We start from the raw sequence: 19,295 nt of genomic DNA on the forward strand, positions 1-19,295 counted from the left end.
TAGGTAGTCCCGCAGCAGCCCAACTCCACCAAACCGACCCAGGAGCTTGGAAGCTCACAAAGGCCAGACACAGGAAGCAGCCCGTCCAACAGACCAGGAAAAAAAAAAGCAGACGTTGGTGTGTCTCATCTTTCCATTCTCATACAAATTAAAATCTAAACTCAACCGATAGTTGCGTCTGTTTACCGTCTGTCAACACCCTATTTACCCAGAGCAGTGCATCAGCCAGGGGCGTGCGCTGCTAGCAACCCACGGCAGATACAGCAGGTGCTCCACCAATGTCCTTGCCTGCTAGGGGGGCCCATTGCGGCCGCGGGGGTGGGCCAGGCCACGCGCATCGACACTCGCGGAGCAACAGTGCCATCTCAGATATGCTCGGCCAGGAAGGCCAGGCAGGTCAGGCGCTGGGGGCCGTTGCTGCCCCGCGGGCAACGACAACAGCTACCCAGCCCGCCCAGCCCGCCCATGCCCCCCCTGCCGTTGCTGCCCACCCCGATCTGCTAGACGCGCAGCAGCAGCAGCAGCACATGCGCCCGCCTTTGCGTTCCACTGCTGACAGCAGCCCGACCTCTCCCTCATTCGGGTTTGGCAGCAGCACCCGCGCTCGTGCCCGTGCCAGTGGTGGGAGCGGCAGCATTGCCGCCATTGGGCACTACCACTATCCACAACATCTTCCGACTCGCACCCATCCTGCCTTACAACATCAACCACCTCCGCCGCCGCAAACCACTGACGCTTCTTTGCATCTGCCGCCACCCCTCCAATCCTCTGCCGCTGGTGTTGCCGGCACTGGCGCTGGCATTGGTTTCGGTTTCGGTTCAAACCAAAGAGCCGTGTCTGCTGCTGCAGCAGTGACATCGGCTTCGGCTTCGACAAGCTCTTATCCTCCTCCTCCTGCTGCTGCCCAGCCTCGCCCTTTCGATAACCACGGCCCAACTGCATCGTCCTCTCCCAACGCGCCCTCGGCCCGACCTCCACACTCTCTCTCCTCGCATGCCCGCCACGGCCACGACGTCCCGCATCGCAAACCACTCCCACAGCATTCTCGCGCTTTGGCGCCCGCTGGCCTTCTCGATCCGGCACTGAGCCCCTCACCCGCATCCAATTCAGGCCCAGGATCGTGTCACAGTCCCAGCCATCGATCAATGTTCGGCCTTCCCTCCATTCCAACGTCCAACGACGACTTTGCTTCTTCTATACCACACCTGAATCCCACCCCGGACTCGACGCCCGCCCCGGCTGTCACCACCCCGGCCTCCTCTGCCTCGACTCCGAGCACCAAGGCGGCGACGATGAGCCAACAGCCGCAGCAGCAGCCGCAGCAATACGCTGCCTCCAACCGGCGCACAGTTGGGTACGACGATCAGCATCACATGTCAGCACCAGGCCCCAGTGGGTATCAGCACGGCCAGCTCTCTCCTCGCGAATACTCAACCCCGAGCGCTGGCCCTCAGATAAAGCTGGATCAAACCGCAAGCAACCCACCCTCGTACCAGGGCACGCCTGCGGTTCCCAGCGTGCTACAGCCAGGTGGTCCCATAGGCCGCCCCCAGGCAGGCGGTGCTAACACAGCTCCTACTCTGCCCACGATGCAGTCCATGCCCCCGCCGTCGACGACGCAGCAGCAGGACTATCAGACACCCTCGAAACCTTCGTTGAACCTGTCCCACGGCTACTCGCGGTCAACCTCTGCCACGGGGGGCTATGACGGACCGAATCCCAGCTACTCGCCCTACACCCCAACAACGCCAGGAGGATCGGTTGCCACCTCGTCGCAGTTCATGTCCCCGACCGACCGAGGATACAATGCGCCAGGGTCCCAGAGGAACATGTCGCACACGCCGCTTGGCTTGGCCGATATCAGGCCACGCGCCGACTCGACCCTGTCCGACGGCCTGCCCAGCGGTGCTGACTTTAACATGCAGAATGCTGCGCCGGGAACAAGCAACTACATGGCGCCATGGGCGACATACGCGTTTGACTGGTGTAAATGGGCGCCTCAGGGCAATGGCGCTGGCAAGGTCGCCATCGGAAGCTACCTCGAGGACGGTCATAATTTTGTCAGTCCACTTTGCCCTGGCATCGCGGGATTGCAGTCGCTAATCATGTACCTGGCAGATTCAAATTCTTGATACCCAAATCGTTCCAACTCCCTCGGATGTTTACAATACTCATGGTGGCTCCAAATGGACCATGGATTTCACCAGGGTCGCCGAGGCCACACATTCATACCCTGTCACCCGCCTTTTATGGGAGCCCCCATCCTCGACAAAACAGTCGACGGACCTCCTCGCCACGTCGGGAGACCATCTGAGGCTATGGTCTCTGCCATCCGATACCCCTTCGAATCCCGGCAACTCGATCACCGGCCGCGGTCGGGAGGTCGCCGCTACCAAGCTTACACCGCTCGCTCTGTTGTCCAACTCCAAGACCCCAGACCATACTGCGCCACTGACCTCCCTTGACTGGAACACGGTCTCCCCGAGTCTCATCATCACCTCCAGTATCGACACTACCTGTACCATCTGGGACATTCCGTCCTTGACGGCCAAGACCCAACTCATCGCTCACGATAAAGAAGTGTACGATGTACGGTTTTGCGCAAACAGTGTTGACGTGTTTGTCAGCTGCGGCCAGGACGGTAGTGTGCGCATGTTTGACCTGAGGAGCCTTGAGCATAGTACCATCATCTACGAGCCTACCGGCAAGGAAGACCGAGGTATGTCATGAGCCCTACCATGTCGAGGCCTGTTCTTGGCCTTGCTAACGAGTCCACAGTAGATGCAAATGGCGGCAAGATGAGCCCAACGCTGGCTCAACAAACAATGTCGAACCCACCTCCTCTCCTGCGGATTGCCACCTCCCCACATGACACCCAGCTGCTTGCGACATTCGCGCAGGACTCGAATGTGATCCGCATACTCGACACGCGGCAACCGGGCCAGGCACTGCTGGAACTGCGCGGCCACGGAGGTGCTGTCAACTGCATAGACTGGTCGCCAACCCGGCGGGGCCAGCTCGCCTCGGGAGGTGACGACTGCCAGGTGTTGCTCTGGGATTTGATGAGCCAGCAGCAGACCAACGGCACCCCTGGGAGCGATAGTGTCCGGAGCCCAGCTGCCAGCTGGCAGTGTGACTATGAGGTGGGCAACCTCGGGTGGGTGCCTCGAGTACCAAGTGATGAGGCTGGTGAGTGGCTAGGGGTCAGTGCAGGCCGAGGTATTTGGGGTGTAAGGATGTGAGATTGTACTGTTGTTGCCTGTGGGAAAGAGCATGTGCCCCGTGGTGAGCGGGGAAGACTTCCTTCGAACAGAGGGTCTGCATCATCAACCAAATTTGAAAGAGGAAGACAAGACAAAGAGGAGCAACATAAAAAGCCATTGCTTGCCTATCCACATTAGAATCTGGGTGACCAACTGGTTGATACCTACCTGTTCATCTATTATTACCTTGGAGGGCCAACTTGCTTCGCTTGTGAAGCTGCACATCAGGTCTTGATGGCAAAGCATGGCGTTTCTGTATTTATGAGGTGTGACAAGTATGAGTTGGTGGGCAGCAATAGCTAGCATGGGGGCTCATGGGAGAAGCTGGGCAAGTTGGTGTAATGTGAGGCCATGATCCCTAAACTTGACCAGAATTTCTGTGTGATGTGGGGCTTGTAGACTACCGTGTGGTGCAGAAAAGGGCACATTGCATGCTCGCTGAAGTCTCAGCTGTATCCGTAGAGGGCGTAACGTCTGTCTGTTCAGCAGGACTCAGTCAGGGCTCTCGAACATCCATATCTCACCAGTTGTAGGTGTTCTGCCGTGTCAGGCGTGTCTATTCTGTGGAGAAAGACAAGTGAGTGTGTACTGGAAGGTTCAACCTGTGGGTTTTGGAACCATGTTGCATTTAGAGAGATGGTTAAACGGCTTTGCATGCATCACCTTCATAGATGGAATCTCCAAGACTGTGGGAGCAACGACTGAACGTCCTCAATATTGTCCTGTCAGAAGGAACTCGGGGTGAGAACTGATACAGGCAGGAAGAAGCTATGTCTACTGTGGGGGCTTGGGTAGTGCCTGTTATTTTGGGACAAGTCAGCCATTGCAGTAAAGATTATCTTCTCTCTCAGCAAGTACAATTGTGTCATTTGTTGGTCAACAGGTACTTGGGTAGGTCTTCTTGGGGTGAGTAGCAGCAGCTCAAGTCCAATTCAGCCAGAGGACCGTGCCACCCCTGGCCAATCAAGAATCGCACGCACCACGAAGCTACGCTAGCGTCAACTGGCCGGCTCAGCGACCGCATCCCTGCCCGCCACTGAAAGAACATTCAACTGCCTGCCAGGTGGGCCAGAGAGCTGCTTGCTGATGCAACCCGTCAACCGCAGCCAGTCCGTCTTGAGGCTCCTCATTGACTTTCCTTTATTTCTTTCCACAGCCAGCTTTCCTTTCCAACCTGACTTCCTCTGCTTCTCTTCCCATATCCCACCTGCTCTCCACCGGGGCTACCATCACCAAACACTCCTGCCGCCTTCAGATCGTCGACAAAATGGCCTCATCTCAGCATGGCTACGACGACTCCGACTCGGACGGCGGCAACTTCAACCCTGCGCCAGCCGACAATTCTGATGACGAGCAACAGCCCTCGTCGCCTGTTGAGTCCAGGAATGGCGCTCGTCGAAGCAGCCCTAGCCGTGACGACGACGATGCCGATGGCGACGCACACGGAGATTCGCACTCCGCCCACGGGCGCGAGGACAACGAGAGCGACAACGAGGATGACGCTCGCCCTCGAAAGTCTGCTCGCGATGACGATGACGAAGACGAAGAGGACGAGGACGAGGACGAGGACGAGGACGATGATGAGGACGAGGAGGACATGCCTGTACGTGAGCTGGCCTCCGGCTTCTGCCCCCTGACACACTTCTGGGGCTGCGAACGGTCCAGGTCCATTCGCGGCCTAGTCCTTGTGGGCCTTGTCTGAATTGTCTGCTAACTTTCCCTTAAGCAACATCGTCGCAAGCGCAGGAGGAGAAAGGATGCGAGGGCAGCTTTCTTCGACGTGGAAGCCGAGGTCGACGATGACGAGGATGAGGTCGAGGACGAGGAAGAGCAAGCAGAGATAGGAAACTTCATTGACCCAACGCACCCCGACGACCTTCTCGATGCCGGCGATGACGACGAGAGATACCACCGCGAGCTCGACCGGCAGAAGCAGATGCAAGACGACGTCGACGCCGATGAGGTCGCCGAGCAACTGAGGCTCAAGTATGGCAAGAAGAACGCCTACTCCGGACGGGGCGCACTTACCGACTCGGCTGTCGTACCCAAGCGTTTGCTGCTGCCTAGCGTACACGATCCCTCCATCTGGGGAGTCAAGTGCAAGGAGGGCAAGGAGGCCGAGGTGGTGATGGCCATCATGAAGAAATACGAGGAGAGCATTGGCACCGACCACGAGCTTGCCATCACCTCAGCCTTCGAGCGAGGCGGCCCAAACTCCGTGATGAAGGGGTACATCTACGTCGAGGGCCACAGCTCCATTGACGTTCAAAAGGCTCTCGCGGATGTCATGAACGTGTATCCTCACACCAAGATGTTCCTGATCGAGATCAAGGACATGCCCGACCTGCTGCGCGTGCAGCCACCGCCCAAGCTGATGCCAGGCACTTGGGTTCGCATCAAGAGGCCCAAGCTATATGAGGGTGACTTGGCCCAGGTATTGGACATAACAGACACAGGTCTTGATGCCGCACTCAAGATCATTCCTCGAGTCGACTACAGCAACCGTGACGACAGGCTTGCTGCCGAAAAGGCAAGCGGCCTCGACAAGGATGGGAAGAGGAAGCGGCCTGGCTTCTTCGCTAAGCCTCGTCCGCCCCAGAGGCTTTTCAGCGAGGTAGAGGCTCGGAAGCGCAACCCCGCGGCGCTGTCCATGAGCCCAATGGCAAACACCTTCACCTTCAAGAACGAAGAGTACTCGAAGGGCTTCCTCCAGAAACACATTAAGATTCAGCACCTCATCACGACAAACGTCAACCCAACCCTAGAGGAGGTTACCAAGTTTGCCAGCTCAGACGAGAAAGACGGCGCTGAGAATCTCGACCTCAAAGCACTCGCTGTTAGCTTGAAGGACAGCAGTGCACATGTCGCCTACCTTCCAGGTGACGTCGTCGAGGTATACAAGGGCGAACAAAAGGGTGTGATTGGCAAAGCCACAAACGTTGTCGGTGACATCGTCACCCTCACAGCTACCGAGGGCGATCTGCAAGGCCAGTCGATTGATGTGCCTACATCCTCGCTGAGGAAACGATTCAAGCTTGGAGACCACGTCAAAGTCACGAGCCTTAGCCGTTATGAGGGCGAGGTTGGTATGGTCGTGAAGATTTCTGACGATCGTGTTACATTCTTGACCGACCAGAATAACACTGAGATTACGGTCTTTAGCAAGGATCTCAGAGAAGCCAGTGATATTAGTGGACAAGGTTCTCTCGGACAGTACGCGTTGCTAGACCTGGTGCAGCTGGACGTTACTACAGTTGGATGTATCGTCAAGGTTGATCGTGAGAGTCTCGTTGTTCTCGACCAGAACGGCAGCACAAGGCAGGTCATGCCCTCTCAGATCGCAAACAAGATCCCTAAGCGAAAACACACTATCGCTGCGGACCGCAACGGCTCAGAGATTCGACTGGATGACGTTGTCAAGGAGTACGGCGGCCAACAGCGACAGGGCAAGATCATTCACATCCACCGATCTTTTGTCTTCCTGCACAACAATGACTCTAGCGAGAATGCCGGCGTTTATGTCACCAGATCTAGCAGTCTGATGACCGTTGCGGCAAAGGGTGGCCGGATCGCAGGCGGCCCGGATCTTTCTCAGATGAATCCGGCAGCGAAGCGTGATCCTAGCGGCAACAGCGGCATGTCCGCGCCTCCTCCCAAGCAGTCGTTCGGACGTGACCGCTCCATTGGCCAGACCGTCACGATCAAGAAGGGAGGCTGGAAGGGTCTCTTGGGCATCGTCAAGGATACCACCGATACTCATGCACGAGTCGAGCTACATACCAAGGGCAAGATCGTGACAGTACCCAAGGTGGATCTTGTGTTCAAGGACAAGGTTACAGGGCGGACCATTGATATCAACGGCAGAGGCGGCGGCTTTGGCGGCCGAGGTGGGTTTGGAGGCGGCCGTGGTGGAGGCATCGACTTGGGCTTCGGCAGCCGCACTCCTCAAGTATCTTCCGGTTCTGAGCGCACTCCTGCATGGGGTGCTTCATCAAGAGGTGAGTCAAATCCTCCTGACTTGTACCATCTCCTCCCTCCTCTACTAACACTTAACCTACAGCCAGCGCACGTACCCCGGCGTGGAGCCAAGGCCCATCTGCTGGCTCACGTACACCAGCATGGGGCGATGGTTCGCGCACTGTGAACCCCTACGACGGGAGCCGCACAGCCTACGGATCTGGCTCACGCACACCGGCGTGGTCGTCAGGCGCAAAGACGCCAGCACACGACGGCTTCTCCCTCGGCTCCAAGACACCAGCCTACGCCAGCGGCGGCGGCGACTCGGCATGGGGCGCAGGGTCCAAGACGCCAGCCTACGGCATCTCGGCGCCGACGCCAGGCGCAAGCAACGATGCCTGGGGCCCCACGCCCTCCGCCTACGACGCGCCCACGCCCGGCGGTCTGGGAGCCCCCACGCCCGGCGCGGCGCTCAACGCTCCCACCCCTGGCGCGTTCAATGCCCCGACCCCTGGTGCGATGAACGCGCCGACCCCTGCGGCCTGGTCGGGCGCCTGGGGCGCTGATTCCGCCCCTACCCCTGCGGCGGGTGCGCCGACGCCCGGCGCGAGCGGGGGGTACTACAGCGCGCCTACGCCTGTGGCTTATGGCAGCGCCGAGACGCCGGCGGCGAGCGGCCCGCGGTATACGGATGATGATTAAGCTTTTTTGGAGATATATGTTGTTGATAGGGGGATGTTTCTATAAGTTTACCTGCTCGTGGCGTTCAAGGGAAGGGAACATCTGAAAAGGGGCGGGGGTTGCAGCATGGCAGCAAGCAGCCTCTATAAGGGAGACTGCGGGAAGGGAGAAAAAGAGTCGCTGGGCCTAGATAGCAAAGGCGCACGACGACGTGTTGTCCTGCGCGACACACAGCTTGGTAGCCTAATCGACTTTTATGCATCACCTATTCATTTATCTGGCCTTGGGCTTGCGGGCTGCGGGCGTACTTTGTCACGGTCCAGCTTCTAGTGACTGTTCGGCATCAACTCATTGCAGGTCTTTGAGGGCGGGGGAGATCCTCCTATTGAAGGCGTCCCACGGCTGGTTTCGTTGCTGATCCCCCCGTGCCATACATATAGCGCCTTGATGAACTTGTGTGCCTCTACTCCTCCTGGAGTGGTGATGTTGGAATCGAATCGCAGATGCGTCTTCTGCGCACTTAAAGTGCATAAAGTATACAACATCACAGCATAGGGCAGATCTGACTTTGCTGCAAACTCTGAACGTTGGGAACCTTTAATTTAACTACAAGTTGGTTCGTACATAATAGGCTGCAAACTTCAGGTAACATCGTTGCGAATACCCTTTCTGCGCATGCATTTACATTCCCACACGACTACAACGCTTGATAAACACTTTACCGGTCAAACATACTTAAGCATGTAGACCCCACATACTTTCGCTTGACTGACTCGCTCGAAAGCTCCTGGAGTCTCTGCTAGGAGTTCGCGTATTTCGTAGTTCAAGTCTGGTTTATTAGGTGCACTTATTATAGAATCATGGCCGCCGCCCAGGCCGGGGGCTGGCTGTCTGTTGGGCGATGATGATTCTCTGGGCCACCGCAGTATCCATCACGAAGGTTGCCGCGTGCACGGCTTCACACGCCTAGTTAGTTTAGTAAGATCATGCAAGATGTTGGGCCCCCTTTTATTATCGCTTATCAACCAAGGATGCCTCGCTTTTAGCTTCGCTGATTCCACGTTCCTAAAGATCTGGATTTTTCCCGCCCGGCGGACGGCGGGTTATAGCGAGAATAAAAAGAATTACACTCGGCCAATCTGCGCGTATTTGCACGACAAAGTGTCGGTGTGTTCGGAACCACTGGGGGGAGAAAGGCTGGTTCGGGGAGGAAGGGTTAGGTGAAGGCCCCGGCCGCCCGAAGGTTCGGGGGCGTCACCACTTGGGCACCCTCTGCGTCACTGCACTCCGCGGCTTCCAAGGTTCCTGGGGGGGATGTCCGTGGCCTATCCGCCGACATTTCCGAAAGCTTCCAGTGCTAATAATAAGCCGATATCGATTTATGACTTTATAGTGCACATGCGGAACGGGTGGCTCGGTTCGGCGCGGTTGACTATTATGGCTACGTCTACTACCACAGTAGTAGCTTAGAAGTCCTTGCAAGGGAACAAAAGCGATCGGGCCTTTTTCGCTCGGCGCCCGGTGTTTGCATGATTTTACGACTTGGGCGCTTCGTAAGCATCTTGGCAATTGTCATTTCAGTACATGTGGAATCATTTGACAGTCGATGGTTTTCGGTGGTTCCAAGTCTTGGAGGTTTTATTACCCAACCACCTCGACGACGGCGAGGCCACCGCCATCGGCTTTTCTGGACAAACCGATCATCAAATTGGAAATATTTTGTTCATAGACTCATGTGAAAGACCTTGATACTTGCAGCCTTTGATGATGTTTGTCATGTAAGTTATTGGGTTCAAATATTGATCATGGAAGGCCTCTTCTGAAAACGACTTGACCATGGAATGTGACAAATTGGCGTCGGCTCTCGTGGCATTGGTATGTTTGAAATGTGTTTTCCTTGATTATATCTATGCTTTTCATAATGTTTGTGTCGTGTGGGTGTTTTAGTTGTCCATAAATCCTTGACGCCTGCTACTTTGAAGCAGTCCCAAACATGTAGTAGTAGGGCTCCAACTTCAACCTCTGGTTCATTCAAGATCTTTGGTCAACCCATCGTCTGTCCAAGTGTCTGCCGCTGATGCGTTTTCTCTGAAGATTTGCCGTTGCAGATTGCGCATTTGGGCTGCTCAGTTTTCGCCACTCCCTATAATCCCTGTATCTGCACAGTAAGGTTCTTGTGAAATAGCTGTACATTCAAAGCGAGCACAGCGAGGTAAAGAAAGTCTCACTTGTACCATCAAGACTAATTTCGTGGTCCCTTTGGCATGGTCACGGGTTGAGTTCTGCGGTGGGCGCAGTTCCGGATTCGACGGGCGCGTGGAAGCGAACACGTCGGTCATTGACGTTATTAGGGAGGGCATCTTATCAGGGGGCTACCGGAATAATCGCATCAAGGATGGCCTCATAGTCAGCCTGTCAAGGGGTCATTGTGTGTCTGAAATGGGTATCCGCAGTATCTTCCTTCGAACCTAGCGTGTAATCTTGGAATCTAGATCTGGACTAGCGATCGATAATCACCAGGCTTGGGGGGAGCTCTGGTAACGTGGCACATTCGGTTGGTCAGATTTCGATTGCGTCAACTGGGCATGTCCTGGGTAGGTACTTGTTACCCATCACGAGCCGAGTGCCGTGGGTAGCCCGTGCCAAACGCCGACTTGGCTGCGACACATCAATCTGCCTGACCGACACATAGGGTGGTGGCAACACTGCAGTGATTGTTTCCCACCCGCGGGAGAGCGTGATTATAGTTTTTTTGCCCCCAGTACATGCGACGTTCTAACCGTCGTACTTTGATGTCTAGAAAAACCGCGGCTGGTACTCATTGTATATTGACGAGAAGAGTTCTCACCCTGTGCAACCCGATTTGTCCGAGTGGCCTGACTTGAGTCGATCAGCAACACTAGTAGACTGGACACGATTAATGAGTCGGCATCACGTTATGTGTCGTGAAACTTAACATGGGCAAATGGGAAAAGCCTTGATCCGGAAACATTAAACCGTAGTTATAGCAGGCGACACATTGGGGGAGCGTACTCAAGTAGTAGGTATTAAAAGGGGGCTCGACCGACAATCAATTGCACCGCCCTGTTACGGCCAATGGGCAGTGGGCGGCGGTTGATGCGAGATGAAACACGTGTTGCGCAAACCTGAACAAGGTTGAATACGGCCCACGTATCGTACTGTAGCACCAGCAGGAGACTCCGGCTCTTGTGTGCTTAGCAAGGCAGTCGGTCCCGTTCCTAGTCGAAGCACCTGGCAAGCGACCCCAGATTGGTCTCCGCTTCTGCAGAGGCTTTGCGGAGGCTTTTGCTTATCTGGTCAAATCTAAAACCAACCTGTGTGCGTAACCCAACTAAGGTTACTCCATCCAGAGTGTCGCACTTTCCGACTCTCACCCGCAGCTCGCTCACCCACTTTCGCAAACCGTTTGATGGTCAGAGTGTGAATCCTTCGTTGGGCACATTTCCCCATTCCGCATGCCAACCCCGGATCTGACTCCATTCTGCCAAAACCTGAACACACCGGCACCTTGGTCACTGGTGCATATTCGCGAGTGTTCGTTCTAGTTCGGCCGAGTCCCACAGCAAGATAGTGCTTATTAGCCTAGTCCAATAGAAACTAGTCGTGATTCTTGCCTGGTTCCGAGAGGTGGGCAGCCTGGATGGAATCTGCCCGAGGCACAGCGACTATGTAGACACTTCTGCCGACAAGGTTGAGCAGCACGAGCACATGCAAGACAGGCAGCTGAAGGAAGGTGTAACGGTCTAGGCATTCTGGGTGATTGGTGAATTGCATGCACAACGGGCTGTTAGGCAGGCTTAATTTGAGCTTGGGACTAATAAGTACTTACTTAAGTAGCCAGCCAGCCAGCCAGCAATCGCAGCCAGACTGGAGGCAAGCACTTGGGAGCAAAGCCGCCCGGTTGTGTGGCGCCCTCGGCGGCGGAGGGGCTCTCCTATGCCATGCAAGTCCCATTTCCCACCCTTGCCCAAATTTCTCGGCTCGCTTCCCACTTTCACCTTCTACTTTCTAACTTCGATCATCATCTCATACGACAGCGACTTTTATCGCTGCACACTGCACACCCCCCACACTCATGTATATCATCCACCACCGCCATCATGGATTCCACCACGGCCTCATCGCCAGTGGCATCAACGCCATCTTCTACCACCATGCAATGTGTCCCTCGTAAAGAGGCCTACTACAAGCCTTCTGCCGAGGAGTGGGAGAGAGTGCGGCTGACAATTCGACAATTGTACATTGATGAGAAGAAGACCCTGTCCGAGGTTTCGGAGATCCTCGGCACGAATCACAACTTTTATGCCTCGTGAGTTGCATTGCCCGTAATAATCCGCCTCACCCAACAAAGGCCTTCCTGAAGTCGTCGCCGTCAGCCGATGTGATGCGCGACAGCTCGCTGACTCAATTGCTCCTACTCGCCTCAAGGCCAAAGCAGTACAAGAATCGTTTCAAGCAGTGGGGCCTCTGGAAGAATCTCTCCACCAGAGATGCCGCGAGGCTCATCCAGCTGAAGGAATCGAGGGATTCAATCGGCAAGACCTCAACTCTTGTGCGCGCAGGTCAGAAGGTCGACTTTGACCGCGTTGAGAAGACCATCCGCCGCAGCAAGAACAGAATCCCCAAGAGTACCGCCGAAGACAAACAGCCTAAGCTTGGCCGACCAGAGCCAGCAGCACCCGCTCGCAATCAGCCGTCAAGGGTGGAATGCCGCACTCCCTCGCCGGAGCCCTGTACTAACAAGGACCTGGACATGCTGGACAGCCTGGACCCATCCTGCTCCCGCAGCAGCCATAATGACACTCTCAGTAATGAATTTGGCGATTTCTTGCCAGGGTCCGACTCTTTTGTCCCTTTTGTTAGCAGCATCAGCGACGCTGTACCGTTTGAGCCATTTGGAGCCAGCCGCTTTGAGGATCCTTTCGTTGAGACCATTTGGGACTGTTACGCCCGCACGCATCACAAGTTGGCCTTGAGGTGCGAGTGGCTGCGGACCAATTCCCTCTACGACCCAATATTAGAGCGTTTTAGAAGCGACAACGCACTTTTGGCGATTCTCGAGCCTTTGGTTGCCACCAACGGACTTATGCGGGAGTCGTTCCTCGCCAACTTCTTGTCGTCATTTGAGCATCGACCAGAACTCTCGGAATTTGCCCTGGGTGTTCGTCAGACCATTGAACAGGCTGTGGTCGCCAAGAACACGTCGCAGCACGTTGCAGTGATCGAGAGAGCTGTGCAATACCTAGGGCTACAAACATACACCCGCCGCTTTATCAGAACAACCAAGGACTCAGATCCTATTCAGTTTCCGACTCTATCAGGAGAGGATAACCCCTCCCTGATGAATGAGACCCCGGATGGCTTGAGTCCAGGCCTCGACTTTCCATCCCCAGGGACCGAAATGCCACCCACGCCACCGAGTTGTAACGACTACGACAACGGCCCTAATACGAACGAATTCGAGGCTTCCGCTTTTGCTTTCCATCTCGGGGAGATAGACACGGCCGAGATACGCCTGCGAGCCTTGACCAGCTACGAGGGCCCAGTTTCTGCCAAGGGGCAGGTGCTTATGCGGCTGGCGTGGTACTGCTTGTCACGCGTGCAGCGGGAGACTGGAAGGGCAGAGGAGGCAGATGGAAGCCTCATGCAAGCCATCCGGGGATCTACGTTCTACCCAGCGACGGACGGCACAGATTGGGACGAGGTCAGCTACCTCTTCACCTGAGCGGGGAGCGGAACTGCGCCCAATCAGTCAGCCAGCAAATGTACAAGCACGATTACTACTGTTATTGTGCACATGCAGGCGGAGCGAAGAGCAAACAGGATGTAATGGTTCAAGGCGGACAGATGCGACCTTGAGACATTTCTGCCCGACACTGCCCGCGTTAGTCCGGAATTTGAAGAGGGCGTAATTTGTCTATTATTTTTGTGAACTGATGAGTCACACCAATCAATCAGCGAGACCAGCACAGCCCAGCCTGAAAGAGCGCGGGGGCCAAAAAACAATGAATAAACCCCAAAGGCATCAGGCATGTACAGAGTAACTTTTAGCTAGCCCAGGTAGAGAACGGTAACATACCCTCAGGCCAATCACTAGGGCCCCCGCCTGATTCAGCTCTCAAAAAGTTTGTTTCACAAGTGAGAGGAGGGAGGAGTTGGTTGGGGGCAACCACACGCCAACATGGGGCGGGTGAGGGGGGGCGAGAACCAGATCGAAAGCGGCAAGGCAAGCAGCAAGGGAACGGGGCAAAAACGCTCACGCTGCTGGCTGCTTGGCTTGCTAACTGCAGGTTAATATGCAGGGTAGGTGGCTAGGTGCATCTGGATGCTACGTGAGGCCGCAAATCAAGTGTTGGACGGCACCCCGGCTCCAGTTACGGGCCTTGCCATCCTGCGCGAGGTTGCTTTGGTGGATCAGTCGATGCGCCCACTCACTATTCCTGGGCGCGGCCTTGGCCCCTTGGGGTTTGTGGGAAGGAATCTGGAGTGTCACAGATCCATTTCGGCTCAAAGCATGTGTAACTAGCCCGGTCATGATTCCAGGCTTTGATACTTCCCAGGCGGTTTTTTGCCCTTCTCAAGTGACACTGCGGGCCATGCACCTGGGGCATATTGGCCGGGATTTGTCGGTTAGAGGCTGGGTCGTTTTCGGGGCTGGGATGCGCTAGGTGCCTAGGCAGAGACCAGACATCCAGCCGGAGAAGGCCATATCATTCATCATCACAATTATAGCACGATAGCGCCGGACATTTGCGTGTTTCTTTTGTACGGTGGATAGCAGGGGGCCCGCTTTTCGCCAAGCACGGTAAGAGCTTATTCATGACCGTCCTGAGGCCCTTATCACCCCGTCCACAAAGCATTCGTGACGCAGGAACCAACTTTTGAAGGATTGCAATGAGTGGGCCGCTGAGAGGGTATTGACGTAAAAAGCCGCAATGATTTCCTGAAGTGGCGGCCAACAGCTCGGTGCCTGTTCGTGTAGCCCAGGCTCCTCTGAGCGGTTCGTCCATGCGGACAACTCACAAAATTAGCACAGGTCAGAAGCTTCGACAGTGCGCTAACCCTCCAACTAATGTTACCCAATAGGATTCCTGGACGCGGGCACTGTCATGTCTATGTTGTTCTTTTCGTTTCTATGCTACACCGGGATTGGTTGATCCCGGTTGGTCAAAGTCTTCCGGCATTGCCACGGCTTAGGAGACCATTCCGCCTGAGCATGAGCCTGTGCCTGAGCCCGATGGTGATTGCTTTCATCAAGGTTGTTTGTGTGTTGCTGTCCAGGGTTGATGATTCCATCCAGTTCACCAGAATATTGAGACACTTTGAAGCAAATGCCACCCAGCCTGATATTGCTACGTGAGAAAATAGAAAATGCTATTTGGACACGCGAATAATTAACATCTGCTATTTATCTTCCTCGGGCGCTGAAATTATTTTCTGCTTTTGCGGTCTTCAGAGCCTTCATACAGTTCCTCTTTAGGCCTGTCTGGTACTTTGATGTGCCGCTCACATGCGTATCAAGAACTCGGATTTTCACTTGACCATCCAAGGTCACGATTTCACAGGCTCGATAACCATGCCAAGTCTCGTGTGTGTAATCCGAGCTTCTCCTTACACCGCCGCTCTTCTTCCACAATGCTGCAAGAACTGTGCGATTGCCTGTCCACGCTCGGCGTACGAGAGTGCAAATTGCGCAATTCTACGTCATGGATGAGCAAGAAGTCGTCGACCCCTATGATATCCTAGTATCCATCTTTCACCTTCTCAAAGTCCCGTCTCTGGGCCGGAGTTGGGCTCCGCCTTATAATATCATTCAGATTCTCCTGCCCCGGGAGTCGCCGGAGCTTGAAACGCTGGTACAGGCCGCCCTTTGCGTTGTGGCGTTCCTGAACGCCTACCACCTTGTAAAGTCCATCGTATCTTATACCGCAAGACGGCGAATAATGGTGCTGGTGTCCGGCTCCTGGAGCACTCCTCAGAACGCGTACGGGCCGTTGTGTTTGCCATGACGCCACCAGGTAGTCGTTTGTCGCCCTTTGGGGGAACTCATTGGGATTTGTGCTTTTGTCGGCGCCCTCACCGCTGTAATACAGCACTTCTCCTTGATCCAGATCCTCTTCGTACTTCCCAGACACGGAAATGGCATAAGCACCTTTATCGGCGTCACCACAAATTCCCCGAATCTTGCCCGCATGTGCCCCTTTGAAACCAGCTATGACCGCCCTGGGAAACCAGTCGCCGGGAGTGAGGCCGTTGTCGCCATATGCCCTGAAATCTCGCTGCTCGTTACGGTACCGGTGGTCGAGCTCGTAATGGATCTTCTTCCCGTCCGTGACCATGATGGCGCCGTGCATGATCCCATCTATTCCCCAGATGGGATGGTCCGCCGGCGGCCCGCCTTCGATTGTTCTAGGTCTGGCCGTGGCGTCGCCCCAACCCTCGGACTCAAACTTCTCGTAGAGCAGCTCTGCGGTAGCCACCACATCCTCGGGGAGCCCGCAATCGTTGTCGATGACTTCCTGGAGCTTAATATCGAGCATGAGATAATCCCTGAGTTTTGGATATATGCGCATGTCGAATCGCAAGTATGGGAAGAGCTTCATCCTCACGAAGTCCAATGTCTCTCGGCCATCACGACTGAGCGGGCGGCCGCGTGAATCCCGAAATGCTTCAATGAGTCGGTTAATTTTGGAGACTTGTGTCTTGATCCAGCGCACTTCCCGGTTGTGCTTGGGCTCGATTATGTCTTCTTGCCTTCTCCTGTCATCTGGATGACGGACACGGTCGCGTGCCGCTGCAGCAGCAGACCTTCTAGGCATTTTTGTTCTGCTTATTTTATGATAGGGACTACGACCTCAAAGGTGGCTGTCACTTCTTCAAAGATGGTGCTCCAATATGGTGGAGTCTCCAAATTGAATGTTATATGAGAACAGCTTGAGCGCGTTCTTTCTATATGCTTATGTATGGTATCTCAGCCCAGTCAGGACATCAGATGTATTCTCAAAATTTGAGAGCTGCGCCAGTGCGGCTGTCAGCAAATGTGTTCTTTTCACCTGCAAAGTGAGCAAGAACGTTGTGACGATCTGTCTTGTAATGACAATAGTCCTTTGTTTTCCCTCAAGGCACAGTATGAGCTAAGTAAATGTGGTATTTACCTCAGCCCGAACTAGTTTCTTAAGGTATTTTGCGCCCTTGTGGAGCCAAGAGTGCGGTTTGTATTGGATGTGAAGAAGAAAAGACAAACGAGGATGCAGATGAGCCCAGCAGCGGGACGGGCAAAAGAGGAATGGTGTTTGAATTTATAGTCAGTATACATGTGTTGTAATCGGATGTGAAAGGATAATTGTTACGTAATAGATATGTTTCTATAAGTTTTATAGTTCTAGTCGCACTGTATCCGATTGGCTAGGTTTGTGATCAGGCCGACTATTGTTGCATTAGACCTTGCCGCGGTACCCTCCAGCACTAACATCGGCTCACAAGCGTGCGGGGCAGTGGCAACTAACCTGGCACCGCGACTCCCTAAAAGTTCGGACATTTGGCAATTTATGGCTCCGGATGAAGGTACCTAGGTACGGAGTACTCATGTCGCCTATCTACTATTTATAGTAGCTAACTACTATAAGTTATTATTATTAAACTATTAAACTATTAAACTATTAACCTATTAAACTATTAAACTATTAAACTATTAAATAATTAAACTATTAAACTATTAAACTATTAAACTATTAAACTATTAAACTATTAAACTATTAAACTATTAAACTATTAAACTTAAAAGTTATAATTTATAATAAAAGTATTAATAAAAATAGAACTTAATTTATTTATATATTAAAATATATAAAAATAATTATATATAAAATAATTATATTAATATTTTAAATATATTTATTTATTAAAATATATTATAATTTTAAGTAGGGTATATTAAATAAAGTAAATTAACTAGTTATTTAATTATAAATAATAATTATAGGAAGTTTAATCTTATAAATAATAAAACGTTATAATAAGTAAATTTAATTAGTTATTTATAGCTCGATAAAATATAATATTAATATTATTATTAAAATATTTTTAACTTTATTTATATATTTTAAAGTTAGAATTATAAGTATTTATTATTATATAAAATATTATATTTATTTTTAAATATATTTAAAATAAAATAAAATTATATAAAATAAAATAATAATTTTAAAATAATTTAAATTTATTATTATATTATTTAAACTTTATTAATATAATTATAAAGTTTAAAAATAAATTTAAAATTATATAATAAAAATATAATTAATTTAAATTATTATTAAATATTAATAGTTTATAATTTATATTTAATTTTTAAATATTTAATAAACTTTTAAAAAGTAAATTTAATTAAAAATTTTATATAAATAAAAAGTCTTTCTTTTTAATTTTTAATAAAATATTTTTTATTTTTATTTTTTATAAGCGATTTATATTAATAATTAATAGTAACTATTTATAGTAATACTTTCTAACTTAATATATAATACAACATAGAGTATAAGGCTAAAGCTACTTATTATAGAATCTTTTTATACTGTTGTTAGTATTTCTTTCTTTCAAACGCTAAGTCTTTCGCCCTTTACTGTTGTATGAAGGCGCCATGTATGTCCTGAACCACGAATCGTCTCAGAATTTCGGCCGAGGAAGCGAGCACGGGGCAGTGATTCTTAGGCAGCAGCACGCGCCTCGTGGGCCAGAGATTGTAATGCCGAGACCGAGTGTCCAGAAATATGGCAAACGACACCAGCCATTATAACCTACTCGAAGTCACAGCAGGTCAAAGGTGGAGACCATCATGATACCCTGTGTCGCGGCGGAGACGGCGAGATGTCGAGAAAGACGAAGAGGCTGAGAGAGGAGCTCAGAGTGAAGAAGGATGCAGAAACACATGCATTGGAGGTCATACATAGTGTTTTCCGCCGGTGATATCTGGTGAGCGATGATTGAAAGCCTGGTTGAGAGTACCGTGGTGGCGGGCGTCTTTTTGTGTCTACGAAGTGTTGAACTATATTAGCCCGGTACGGTGTTGTCCCAGGTCACGATGTCCACTTATCTCGCGTTCCCGTGTATCGGGATCAGAAACTTGAAGCTCTATACTGTGTCGCTTGTGACTCTCTACCAAGTTGCCTCTGGCTGACACTTCATAGTTGGTGCTTGGGTGGCTGGGGCTGTGCAAATGGGCAAACAAGGATGCTTATGAATGAACCCAGCGTGGTTGCAAACAGTCTCTGGACGGGACAATGTCCTAGAACGGATTGTCCAAGCATATATTCTATCTTCAGAGCCCACTTTCATTTTGTCCACAACGAAGGCGTCTTGTGAGGGGTTTGCTAA

The 19,295-nt window shown here is 52.3% G+C and overlaps 4 protein-coding genes across 4 annotated transcripts; 3 read left to right on the top strand and 1 right to left on the bottom strand.

The window, feature by feature from the left end:
- Window positions 1-371: 371 nt before the first annotated feature.
- Window positions 372-3,626, top strand: KVR01_010407 (uncharacterized protein; the record flags this gene model as incomplete). The annotated part of the gene is made up of 3 exons (XM_044792800.1): window positions 372-2,060; window positions 2,119-2,719; window positions 2,779-3,626. The coding sequence occupies 3 exons, from the start codon at window positions 372-374 to the stop codon at window positions 3,240-3,242; spliced, it is 2,754 nt and encodes a 917-aa protein (XP_044640566.1). The 3' UTR covers window positions 3,243-3,626.
- Window positions 3,627-4,319: 693 nt separating this feature from the next.
- On the top strand, window positions 4,320-8,165 carry KVR01_010444 (uncharacterized protein). Its single transcript, XM_044793373.1, has 3 exons — window positions 4,320-4,866; window positions 4,990-7,261; window positions 7,324-8,165. The coding sequence occupies exons 1-3, from the start codon at window positions 4,531-4,533 to the stop codon at window positions 7,920-7,922; spliced, it is 3,207 nt and encodes a 1,068-aa protein (XP_044640603.1). The 5' UTR covers window positions 4,320-4,530; the 3' UTR covers window positions 7,923-8,165.
- A 3,644-nt stretch (window positions 8,166-11,809) lies between these two features.
- KVR01_010603 (uncharacterized protein) lies at window positions 11,810-14,013 on the top strand. The gene is made up of 2 exons (XM_044785663.1): window positions 11,810-12,231; window positions 12,351-14,013. Exons 1-2 carry the CDS (start codon window positions 11,864-11,866, stop codon window positions 13,645-13,647), a joined length of 1,665 nt encoding a protein of 554 aa, XP_044640762.1. The 5' UTR covers window positions 11,810-11,863; the 3' UTR covers window positions 13,648-14,013.
- Window positions 14,014-15,664: 1,651 nt separating this feature from the next.
- Window positions 15,665-17,287, bottom strand: KVR01_010218 (uncharacterized protein; the record flags this gene model as incomplete). The annotated part of the gene is made up of 1 exon (XM_044781941.1): window positions 15,665-17,287. The coding sequence occupies exon 1, from the start codon at window positions 16,739-16,741 to the stop codon at window positions 15,665-15,667; it is 1,077 nt and encodes a 358-aa protein (XP_044640377.1). The 5' UTR covers window positions 16,742-17,287.
- Window positions 17,288-19,295: the final 2,008 nt, after the last annotated feature.

Source organism: Diaporthe batatas (genome assembly GCF_019321695.1).
Source record: "Diaporthe batatas strain CRI 302-4 chromosome Unknown Contig00013, whole genome shotgun sequence".
NCBI classification, from domain to species: Eukaryota; Fungi; Ascomycota; class Sordariomycetes; order Diaporthales; family Diaporthaceae; genus Diaporthe; species Diaporthe batatas.

What these genes read in the sequence shown, in the direction of transcription:
- KVR01_010444 (XM_044793373.1), top strand. Translation starts at nt 4,531, where the DNA reads ATGGCCTCATCTCAGCATGGCTACGACGACTCCGACTCGGACGGCGGC. An exon ending in AGGACGAGGAGGACATGCCT is followed by an intron (nt 4,867 to 4,989) that starts GTACGTGAGCTG and finishes CTTTCCCTTAAG; the next exon opens with CAACATCGTCGCAAGCGCAG. An exon ending in ATGGGGTGCTTCATCAAGAG is followed by an intron (nt 7,262 to 7,323) that starts GTGAGTCAAATC and finishes CTTAACCTACAG; the next exon opens with CCAGCGCACGTACCCCGGCG.
- KVR01_010603 (XM_044785663.1), top strand. Translation starts at nt 11,864, where the DNA reads ATGCAAGTCCCATTTCCCACCCTTGCCCAAATTTCTCGGCTCGCTTCC. An exon ending in AATCACAACTTTTATGCCTC is followed by an intron (nt 12,232 to 12,350) that starts GTGAGTTGCATT and finishes ACTCGCCTCAAG; the next exon opens with GCCAAAGCAGTACAAGAATC.